The 12,161-nt window shown below is 39.0% G+C and overlaps 1 protein-coding gene across 1 annotated transcript in view; it reads left to right on the plus strand.

Annotated features, from left to right (window-relative positions):
• The window catches only part of LOC128695926 (uncharacterized), a 92,817-nt gene that overhangs the window by 38,001 nt on the left and 42,655 nt on the right, over nt 1-12,161 (plus strand). Inside the window, exons 3-6 of the mRNA XM_070093105.1 lie at nt 2,708-2,796; nt 6,504-6,623; nt 7,740-7,885; nt 8,916-8,983. Coding sequence (XP_069949206.1) covers nt 2,708-2,796; nt 6,504-6,623; nt 7,740-7,885; nt 8,916-8,983 — 423 coding nt within the window. The remainder of the gene's footprint in view (nt 1-2,707; nt 2,797-6,503; nt 6,624-7,739; nt 7,886-8,915; nt 8,984-12,161) is intronic.

Below are 12,161 nucleotides of genomic sequence, written 5' to 3' on the forward strand. Positions count from 1 at the left end.
TTAAGAACATAAGAACATAAGAAAGAAGGAACACTGCAACAGGCCTACTGACCCATGCGGAGCAGGTCCATGTCGTCCCCCCGGATTAGTCCAATGACCCTCCCCCCAGATTAGCCCAATGACCCACCCAGTCTGGTCACCTCCACTCAAGGAAGGAGCACGGCACCAGACCCAGCAGCACAAGCCAGTCAGGTCCAACTCACACCCACCCACACCCACTCATGTATTTATCTAACCTATTTTTAAAACTACGCAACGTTTTAGCCTGAATAACTGTACGTAAGAACATAAGAATGGAGGAACACTGAAGAAGGCCTACTGGCCCATGCGAGGCAGGTCCTTATCAAAAACGACCTCTACCCAAAGCTACTCCCTGTACTCGGGAGTTTGTTCCACTCATCCACAACTCTATTACCGAACCAGTGCTTTCCTATATCCTTCCTGGCTCTGAATTTTTCCAACTTGAAACCATTGCTGTGAGTCCTGTCTTGGCTGGAAATTTTCAGCACGCTATTTACATCCCCTTTATTTATTCCTGTTTTCCATTTATACACCTCGATCATATCCCCCCTAATTCTACGCCTTTCGAGAGAGTGCAGATTCAGGGCCCTTAGTCTATCCTCATAGGGAAGATTTCTGATACATGGGATCATCTTTGTCATCCTCCTCTGTACGTTTTCCAGAGCATTTATATCCATTCTGTAATACGGTGACCAGAACTGAGCAGCATAGTCTAAATGAGGCCTAACAAGGATATATAGAGTTGAAGAACAACCTGAGGACTTCCATTATTTATACTTCTAGATATGAAGCCAAGAATTCTGTTAGCTTTATTGCGAACACTATTGTCTTGGTTTTAAATTACTGCTAACCAGAACTCCTAAATCCTTTTCGCAATCAGTAGTATTAAGATCTGCATTATTTAGTTTATATGTGGTTTAGAAAGACACGTAAGCAAACACTATAACATATTATTAGAAAACGTTTCGGTCCTGGGACCTTGATCACTTCTAACATACAGAGGTAGGAAGACATTATATATAGGTGGAGAGTGAGGTGTGACGCACGTGACCTGAGGAATGTCATAAGAACATAAGACATTCCTCAGGTCACGTGCGTCACACCTCACTCTCCACCTATATATAATGTCTTCCTACCTCTGTATGTTAGAAGTGATCAAGGTCCCAGGACCGAAACGTTTTCTAATAAATATGTTATAGTGTTTGCTTACGTGTCTTTCTAAACCAACTTGTCGGTATTTATTACCAAGGTTTATACCAGTTTATATGTGGCATGGTTATTTACCTGTCCAACATTTAGAACACCCGCACTTACATCCCCATCACACAATCTGTGACTGTCCTTGGCGTTAATCTTGACTACATCCACATAAATACAAACATTCTGCTGCGTCAAGCTCTGGCTCTATTTCTACGACTAAGAACACTCCTCTCCAGCGCTATTCTTCGTCTGTCCCGTCTTCCCCGCTCATCCCATTGGGATTTAACCTGCACTTATTCGTTCGTTCGTTCGTTCCTTTTCGTTAGTGTGACTTTGTAAATGGTCTAAGTCGGACCGAAACGTCGTTGTAAGTCATGGTATTGTGATTTTTTTTTGTTATTAATCCAGATTAGATTTACAATCTAATCCATATTAGATTTAGAATCTCATCCAGCTTAGATTTACAATCTCATCCAGCTTAGATTTACAATCTCATCCAGCTTAGATTTACAATCTAATCCAGATTAGATTTACAATCTAATCCAGATTAGATTTAGAATCTAATCCAGATTAGATTTACAATCTAATCCAGATTAGATTTACAATCTCATCCAGGTTAGATTTACAATCTCATCCAGATTAGATTTAGAATCTAATCCAGATTAGATTTAGAATCTAATCCAGATTAGATTTAGAATCTAATCCAGATTAGATTTAGAATCTAATCCAGATTAGATTTAGAATCTAATCCAGATTAGATTTAGAATCTAATCCAGCTTAGATTTAGAATCTAATCCAGCTTAGATTTACAATCTAATCCAGATTAGATTTAGAATCTAATCCAGATTAGATTTACAATCTAACCCAGATTAGATTTACAATCTAACCCAGATTAGATTTACAATCTCATCCAGATTAGATTTACAATCTCATCCAGATTAGATTTACAATCTCATCCAGATTAGATTTACAATCTAATTAAGGTTAGATTTACAACGTAATCTTAATTAGTTGGGAGCCACTTTGCAGGTTCTCCATCAAAGTCTTAACTAAAACAGGTAAGCATGGAAAGTAAACTCCAGTATTATATCTCTGATACTTGAGCTAACAGGTCCCTTATTCCCAGTACATCATCGAGGAGCATCTAGAGCTTATACTAATTAGTGCTTTAGGTAAGAAATATGAACATTGGGATTAAAAATATCACTACAACCGACAGCTGACACTTCCACTATCATTCTAATAAGATTGAATAGGAAACTTCATAAACGTCTACTGATAACACAAACGATCCATATTTCTATTTACTGTGATTAATATGCAGATGATAAAATAAATTTAAAAAATGAGAATTGAATGGAAAACCACAGAAAAGCTCAAATTGTGGTGGAAAATTCTCACCAACACTACAGCCAAAACTATAACCAATTGCGCATTGTTGTTCCTTCATGGTGGCTAATACTGGTGTTTTGTCTCTCCTCTTCAGCATTCAGTGGGTGAACATACACTGGCAGAAGGTGACATTAAACAACACAGATATTTTGCTCTACTCAGCCATTTACGACCCGTTACCAGGTAAGTTTATATATATATATATATATATATATATATATATATATATATATATATATATATATATATATATATGCAATAAGATCACAGTAAACAGGTGATTTCAGAATATGCAAAACAACCACTCTGAAAGAATAGAGAAATTCCAAGCGCTTTCGTGACTACTCACATTATCAAGGAACTATGAAAGTAAAGTATCCAAGGAAGCTATATAAGGGGTCTGGCCAGCACCTCACTATCAGATCCCACAACGGTTAAACACCTGACGCGCGCCGACCCAACTTGGATAGGTCCTTTGCACAACTCACCCACAAACTATTCTACCCAAGAAAATTTAAAAATTATTATTTGTCCTGTGTATTATTAAATTCTTCCCAAATTCTATTATTTATAAATGGATCTAATTTATATAAACCAAAGGAAATATTCATATTATTGTCAAAACTGCTTTTTATGAAACAAGATTCAATTATATTCCTGTCGACCATGGACTTGATACTACTTTCTCAACTTTTTGAAAATCAATTGGATGGTTAAAATCTCTTACATGAATAAATAGATCATTGGAATCTTGTCCAGTTCTAATGCTGTATTTATGTTGTTTTAATCTTAGTTCGAGATTTTTATCAGTTTGACCGTAATAAACTTCATCGCAAAATTTACAAGGAATCTTATAGACACATCCATCAGCATTTTGGGGGGAATTCTTTATCAAAAGTTTTTTTACTGTATCAAGATTTTTGAATACAACTTTAATATTAAAGGTCTTAAGAAGAGAAGGCATATCAACCAAGTTTTCATGGTAAGGGAGAACCAACATATTTTTAGTTGAATAAGGCTGGTTGTACCTTTTTGGATTGTAAAAAGTATTTCTAGCAACTTTAAAAGATTTATCAATTACATTTCTTGGGTATTTTAAATCATTACCTATTTCATAAATTTTGGATATTTCCTCATCAATGAACTCAGGACTACAAATTCGTAAAGCTCTCAAAAACATTGATGAGACTTAAATGATTTTAACATGGTTAGTTTTGATGTTACTTCCTTGTTTACGAAAGTTCCTGTTGATGATTTATTAAGTTTCTTATCTGAAGAACTCGTTAACTATGATTTACCATTGCCAGTTCCTACTATCATTAAACTTATTAAACTTTGCATTGTTGATGCAAAATTTGTATTTAATGATAAGTTTTACACTCAGAAGTTTGGTATGGCAATGGGAAATCCTCTTTCACCTGTTCTTAGTAACCTATACATGGAATTTTTTGAAACAAGGTTGCTTAATACAATCCTCCCTAATAGAGCTAAATGGTTCAGATATGTTGATGATATTTTGTGTCTTATGCCCAAAAATGTAGATATACACAATTTCCTTGGAAAATTAAATAGCTTAGCCCATTCTATAAACTTTACTGTTGAGTTTGAAGAAAATAACTCATTGCCTTTTCTAGATGTTTTAATTATTAAGGGTAATAATGAATTCAAATTTAAAATTTACAGAAAACCTACAAATAACTGTTCCTATGTCCACTATTATTCCTCGCATCAAGATAGAGTCAAACTGTCTGTTTTCTCATCAATGTTTTTGAGAGCTTTACGAATTTGTAGTCCTGAGTTCATAGATGAGGAAATATCCAAAATTTATGAAATAGGTAATGATTTAAAATACCCAAGAAATGTAATTGATAAATCTTTTAAAGTTGCTAGAAATACTTTTTACAATCCAAAAAGTGACAACCAGCCTTATTCAACTAAAAATATGTTGGTTCTCCCTTACCATGAAAACTTGGTTGATATGCCTTCTCTTCTTAAGACCTTTAATATTAAAGTTGTATTCAAAAATCATGATACAGTAAAAAAACTTTTGATAAAGAATTCCCCCCAAAATGCTGATGGATGTGTCTATAAGATTCCTTGTAAATTTTGCGATGAAGTTTATTACGGTCAAACTGGTAAAAATCTCGAACTAAGATTAAAACAACATAAATATAGCATTAGAACTGGACAAGATTCCAATGCTCTATTTATTCATGTAAGAGATTTTAACCATCCAATTGATTTTCAAAAAGTTGAGAAAGTAGTATCAAGCAAGTCCATGGTCGACAGGAATATAATTGAATCTTGTTTCATAAAAAGCAGTTTTGACAATAATATGAATATTTCCTTTGGTTTATATAAATTAGATCCATTTAAAATTAATAGAATTTGGGAAGAATTTAATAATACACTGGACAAATAATAATTTTTAAATTTTGTTGGGTAGAATAGTTTGTGGGTGAGTTGTGCAAAGGACCTATCCAAGTTGGGTCGGCGCGCGTCAGGTGTTTAACCGTTGTGGGATCTGATAGTGAGGTGCTGGCCAGACCCCTTATATAGCTTCCTTGGATGCTTTACTTTCATAGTTCCTTGATAATGTGAGTAGTCACGAAAGCGCTTGGAATTTCTCTATTCTTTCAGAGTGGTTGTTTTGCATATATATATATATATATATATATATATATATATATATATATATATATATATATATATATATATATATATATATATATATATATATATATATAATGCATCTGCAGTTTCTCACCAAGGCAGGGTGACCCGAAAAAGAAGAAACATTTTCATCATTCACTCCATCACTGTCTTGCCAGAGGCGCCGCTACACTACAGTAATAAAACTACAACATTAACACCTCTCCTTCAGAGTGCAGGACTTAAGTCTGGCCTGCAGGTTTCTCTGAATACCTTCATAAATGTTACCTTGCTCACACTCCAACAGCACGTCAAATCATAAAAACCATTTGTCTCCACTCACTCCCATCTAACACGCTCACTTATGCTTGCTGGAAGTCCAAGCCTCTCACACACAAAACCTCCTTTACTCCCTCCAACCTCTCCTAGGCCAACCCCTACCGCACCCTCCTTCCACTACAGATTTACACGCTCTCCAAGTCATTCTATTTCGTTCCATCCTCTCTAAATGTCCGAACCACCTCAACAACCCATCCTCAGTCCTCTGGACAATAGTTTTAGTAACCCCGCACCTCCTCTTAATTTTCAAACTATGGATTCTCTGCATTATATCTATACCGCGTATTGAGCTCGCCTTGTTGCACTACCCATGCCTGACACTCATGTAAGATCACTGGAATAACTATACTCTCATACATTCCCCTATTTGCTTCCATGGATAATGTTCTTTTTCTCCACAGACTCCTCAGTGCACCACTCACCTTTTTTCCCCTCATCAGTTCTACGATTCACCTCGTCTTTCATAGACCCATCTGCTGACAAGTCCACTCTCAGATATCTTAATACTTTCACTTCCTTCATACTCCCCCCCTCCAATCTGATATCCAATCTTTCATTACTAAATTTTTTGTTATCTTTATCACCTCACTCTTGCCTATGTTCACTCGTTCACCAGCCTCTGCAACTTCTCTTCAGAATCTCCAGGTTAATGCATACAATAAACAAATTCATGCCAGCCAGTTAAGGGTGGAGCCAAGATATACATCTCATTCTCCAAAAACTCAAACATGCTAATTACATCTCTCATGACTCACGAAATCGTAATGACACGATTGGTGTTTTATGACTCTCTGATCGCGGGTTCTATCCCAGCCCGTAGTATGGTTTGTTTACATCTCTCTCTCTCTCTCTCTCATACACACAGTCACACACATTAAAGTGTATATTACCTGGTGCAGGAGGAAAGCCGTGTGTGAGGTTGCTGGGAGTCACCAGAAGCACCAAGCCTCCCGCTGGTTGGTGTCACCTCTGGTTCAGCACACAACAACCACCAGTCGTCGCCAGGATCACCAACACTGGTAGGTGGCGCTGTCACTTGCCTCCTTCCACTATGTGACACTAATTGTTGTGGGAGATTTATATTTAGTAAGAATTGGCTGTTTACTGCTATGTAGTGCATCTAAGACCATTGTTTGACAAACGTTGCCTCTTTGTACCATTTGCTGTTAGTGACGTAGGCCTTTGTTTCCAAATAATAATAATAATAATAATAATAATAATAATAATAATAATAATAATTCTATAAAGTTACATAATATAATTCAGAAAAGATGACGCTATTGGCATGCTCTATACTTTATAGAAAGCCTTGGTAATACAGAACATTTTGGGAAGCCTTAAAATTAACTTGTAATTACAAACATTTCTGAGACGAAGTTAGTTTACTTAAGCGCCGAAGTTCACAATCTCTGTTGCAAGATGATATTTCAGTACCAAATGAAGAGACTAAAAGTCGTTTCTTAATGCCTGTTCTGTTATGTCTCAAAAAATGAAAAATTAATGAATGAATTATTGTCTAAAATGTTCGTGTGATGGACGTTCATATTTCCCAGGAAAATGTCAGGGTAGAAATGGTTGTTTTTTTTCCTGCACAATATGGCATATCTGAAAAAAAAAATGTTTCTCCAGCTCAGAATTTGTTGATCAACGTAAAATACTGTTTGTTGTTGTGTATTTAACAGCATTTCGTACCATATTTTTGTATCCAAAATAAATTATTTAACAGAACTTTGTACCATATTTTTATATGCAAAATAAATTACAAAAAAAAAATTCATTTAATAAAAATTTACTCGAACATTACTAATAAAGAAAATTGGAGACAACACTTAAATAAACAGTATTTCTGAAAAGTACGAGACTTAAAACACAAAATAAAGTAGGTATAAATAATGTATATGTGATTAGTATTAATAGTCTAAAATGCAGCAATATCTAATGGTTATAATCATAGCTATAATATTTAAGCGGTGAATTGGTAAGCCAGTGTAAGGCCTCGGTCAGATGACCAAAAGCTTCTGCTGTTGGTCATCATATGACTAAGACATGCGTGAGGTAACGCTTGTCCTGTTTCCTGACAAACCTTACCTAACCTAACACTACATTACGATGCTGAGTTGAGTCTCTCTCCTCAGACTACCTGGACTACCAAGGAGCCGACAGTGGCCGCCAGATGCCCTTTATGTTTACCTGTCCGCTGCCGCCCCAGGTGGCTCACCTTCAACCAGCTGCAGTCTCCCTCGTTTCTCAACCCTGTCAACCTGCCACCACCCTCCTTCAGGTAACCTCCCACTCTCCTCCTCCAGGTAACTTGGCACTCTCCTCCTCCAGGTAACCTGCCACTCTCCTCCTCCAGGTAACCTGCTACTCTCCTCCTCCAGGTAACCTGCCACCCTCCTCCTCCAGGTAACCTGCCACTCTCCTCCTCCAGGTAACCTGCCACTATCCTCCTCCAGGTAACCTGCCACTATCCTCCTCCAGGTAACCTGCCACTATCCTCCTCCAGGTAACCTGCCACTATCCTCCTCCAGGTAACCTGCCACTATCCTCCTCCAGGTAACCTACCACTCTCCTCCTCCAGGTCTGGGGCAGCAGCTACTTCGGTTATGAATTAAATACATGTGCAACACTTAGGTATCTCTACTGTAGAAATGATCGGCCACACAGCGGTTTCCTCAGTCCAGATCAGAGAAGAATAGTTGAGTAATGTAAGTTGTGATGATCAGAGCTTTAGCTGTGATGAGTTAAGCGTTAGTTTAGGTAAATAAAGTGCCTGATGTGATGATAAAGAGTTAGTGATGGTGATGGGTGAGGTGTCAGCTGTGAGGAGTAAGGTACCATCTGTGATGAGTAAAATGCCAGCTGTGATGAACCAAATGTCAGTTGTGGTGAGTAATATAGTAGTGATGTTTATGCTGTCAGTTCTGATCAGAAAAAATGGCAGGTGTGGTGAGTAAAGTGAGAAATGTTATTAGTAAAGTGTCAGCTGTGATGAGTGAATTGAGAGCTGTGATGAGTAAAGTGTTAGCTGTGATGAGTGAATTGTGAGCTGTGATGAGTAAAGTGTTAGCTGTGATGAGTGAATTGTGAGCTGTGATGAGTAAAGTGTTAGCTGTGATGAGTGAATTGTGAGCTGTGATGAGTAAAGTGTTAGCTGTGATGAGTGAATTAAGAGCTGTGATGAGCGAAGTATCAGCTGTGATAAATAAAATGTCCGCTGTGATGAGTAAAATGTCAGCTGTGATGAGTAAAATGTCAGCTGTGATGAGTAAAATGTCCGCTGTGATGAGTAAAATGAGTGTCACTAACAGGTGGTGGGAGCCAAGGAGAGGGAGAACTCAGCATACCTGAATGGACATAAACCTGCCGATCCAGCCACGTAATTACCCTCGTTCAACAGTCTGCCGTTCATAGTTATTTTACTCTTATTTTCCCTGACGTCACACAACTACCTGTCATTAATGTTTGTTTCACTCTTATCCTCCCTGGCTTCACATAACTACCTGCCATTAATGTTTCACTCTTATCCTCCCTGGCTTCACATAACTACCTGCCATTAATGTTTCACTCTTATCCTCCCTGGCTTCACATAACTACCTGCCATTAATGTTTCACTCTTATCCTCCCTGGCTTCACATAACTACCTGCCATTAATGTTTCACTCTTATCCTCCCTGGCTTCACATAACTACCTGCCATTAATGTTTCACTCTTATCCTCCCTGGCTTCACATAACTACCTGCCATTAATGTTTCACTCTTATCCTCCCTGGCTTCACATAACTACCTACCATTAATGTTTCACTCTTATCCTCCCTGGCTTCACATAACTACCTACCATTAATGTTTCACTCTTATCCTCCCTGGCTTCACATAACTACCTGCCATTAATGTTTGTTTCACTCTTATCCTCCCTGGCTTCACATAACTACCTGCCGTTAATGTTTGTTACACTCTTATCCTCCCTGGCTTCACATAACTACCTGCCGTTAACGTTTGTTTCACTCTTATCCTCCCTGGCTTCACATAACTACCTGCCGTTAATGTTTGTTTCACTCTTATTCTCCCTGGCTTCACATAACTACATTCACCTGCCGTTAATGTTTGTTTCACTCTTATCCTCCCTGGCTTCACATAACTACCTGCCATTAATATTTCAATCTTATCCTCCCTGGCTTCACATAACTACCTGCCGTTAATGTTTGTTTCACTCTTATCCTCCCTGGCTTCACATAACTACCTGCCATTAATGTTACACTCTTATCCTCCCTGGCTTCTCATAACTACCTGTCATTAATGTTACACTCTTATCCTCCCTGGCTTCACATAATTACCTGCCATTAAAGACTTGGGAGTCATGGTAAGCAGAAATCTAAAGCCAAGACAGCAGTGCCTCAGTGTGCGCAACAAGGCCAACAGATTACTTGGATTTATCTCAAGAAGTATAAGTAACAGAAGTCCAAAAGTTATTTTACAGCTCTATACATCACTAGTGAGGCCTCATTTAGATTATGCTGCTCAGTTTTGGTCCCCTTACTACAGGATGGACATAGACTCATTAGAGAACATACAGAGAAGAATGACTAAAATGATTTACTGTGTAAGGAACCTCCCGTATGAAGATAGACTTAAAGCCTTAAATCTCCACTCTCTGGAGAGGCGTAGAATGAGGGGAGATATCATTGAAGTGTATAAGTGGATGACGGGCATAAACAAGGGAGACATTAATAAAGTACTGAGGGTGTCGAACCAGGTAAGAACCAGGAATAATGGATTTAAGTTGGATAAATTTAGATTTAGAAAGGACATAGGTAAGTACTGGTTTTCTAACAGAGTTGTAGATGCGTGGAACAGTCTTCCCAGTGGGGTGATAGAGGCTAGGACCTTGGGTAGCTTTAAGAAGAGACTGGACAAATATATGAGTGGGAGGGGCTGGGTTTGATTGGTGTTGGGGGGTGCGGGAGTTGTTTCTTGAGTAGCTTTAGGTAGAGATCGTTTTGATAAGGACCTGCCTCGTATGGGCCAGTAGGCCTTCTGCAGTGTTCCTACATTCTTATGTTCTTATGTTCTTACACTCTTATCCTCCCTAGCATCACGTAACTACCTGCCATTAATGTTTGTTACACTCTCATCCTCCCTGGCTTCACATAACTACCTGCCATTAATGTTTGTTACACTCTCATCCTCCCTGGCTTCACATAACAATCAAGTTGGCTAGCTGAGTCGTACTGAAGAAAATTCACGAACAAGAGTTTGTCCTTGAAATCAGTATTTTGGTTGAAAAAGACTTCAAGGAATCTGACGTCGAGGATTATTTCAAGTTTCCCGTTTGCTGGAAATAGGAGCAACCTTCCTTGGAATTAAAGCTAGTGAACCATCCTGCCAAGCAAATGTTCTTGAAACACGAAATGGATGCTACTTCACCTTACGTGTACTTAGAGTGGTGACGTGTACTTAGCTCAGTGGTGACGTGTACTTAGCTCTGTGAAGACCTGTTTGTGTGCTCTCTGTGAATCTGAACCAGGATGCCCTCTCTTGAGCAGCTTTACCAGCAGCTGAGAGAAGAACTCAGAGTTGCTAAACTGGAGATACGGCGATTAACGGAGGAGAACAAGAGGATTCGTAGTAATCCTCCTGTTGTGAGTCCCCAGGTTAAGAGGGGAGCTTGGTCAGTGGCCGGGCAACATGGAACCAAGCTGAAGATCAAGAAAACGGTTGGAGAGGCGGAAACAACGAGAAACCAGAAGACTACCGTGGAAACTTCCAACTCATTCTCGGTGCTACCTGACGAATGTGAGTGTCCTGCTGGGAATGCCACAACGAGCACCAAAGAAGCATTGGCAGACGTGAGTAAGACATCCCTAGATACCCCAACGAAGACCATCGAGAACGTCTTGACGAATTCTACAAGTGGTGTAATGCTACCTGGCGAATGTGAGTCGACTACTCGGAGCATCACGACGGACGACGCCAAGGAAGGTAAAAACATTGTTGTTGTTGGGGATAGCCAGATTAGGTACATGGATAGGGCATTCTGTTTGAAGGATAGGAGTAGGAGGCAGAGAGTGTGTTTTCCTGGGGCTGGGATGAAGGATATTGTTAGCCGTCTGGATGACATCATGAGAGGTAATGGGAGCAATCCTATTATCTGTCTCAGTGCTGGAGGCAACGATGTTGGCAGACGTAGGAGGGAGGACCTGATTAGCAGGTATAGGTCAGCAATAGAGATAATTAGGAGGAAGGGTGGGAAACCTGTCATATGTGGCATTTTGCCAAGGAGAGGAGTTGGAAATGAATGGTTGTCCAGAGCAATTGGTGTCAATTGCTGGCTGGACAAGTACTGTAAGGAAAATGCGGTAACATTCATTGACAACTGGGACCTCTTCTATGGCAGAAATGACATGTATGCCAGGGATGGGGTTCACTTATCTAGGTGTGGGGTGGGAGCACTGGCCAACGCAGTGGAGGGAGCTGTTAGGTCTTTAAACTAGGAATAGTTAGTGGTATGGGTTTTGGCGGGAAAACTGTGAAGTCGCAGGGTAGTAACATGAGTACTAGG

Source organism: Cherax quadricarinatus, chromosome 41 (assembly GCF_038502225.1).
Source record: "Cherax quadricarinatus isolate ZL_2023a chromosome 41, ASM3850222v1, whole genome shotgun sequence".
Taxonomy (NCBI): Eukaryota; Metazoa; Arthropoda; class Malacostraca; order Decapoda; family Parastacidae; genus Cherax; species Cherax quadricarinatus.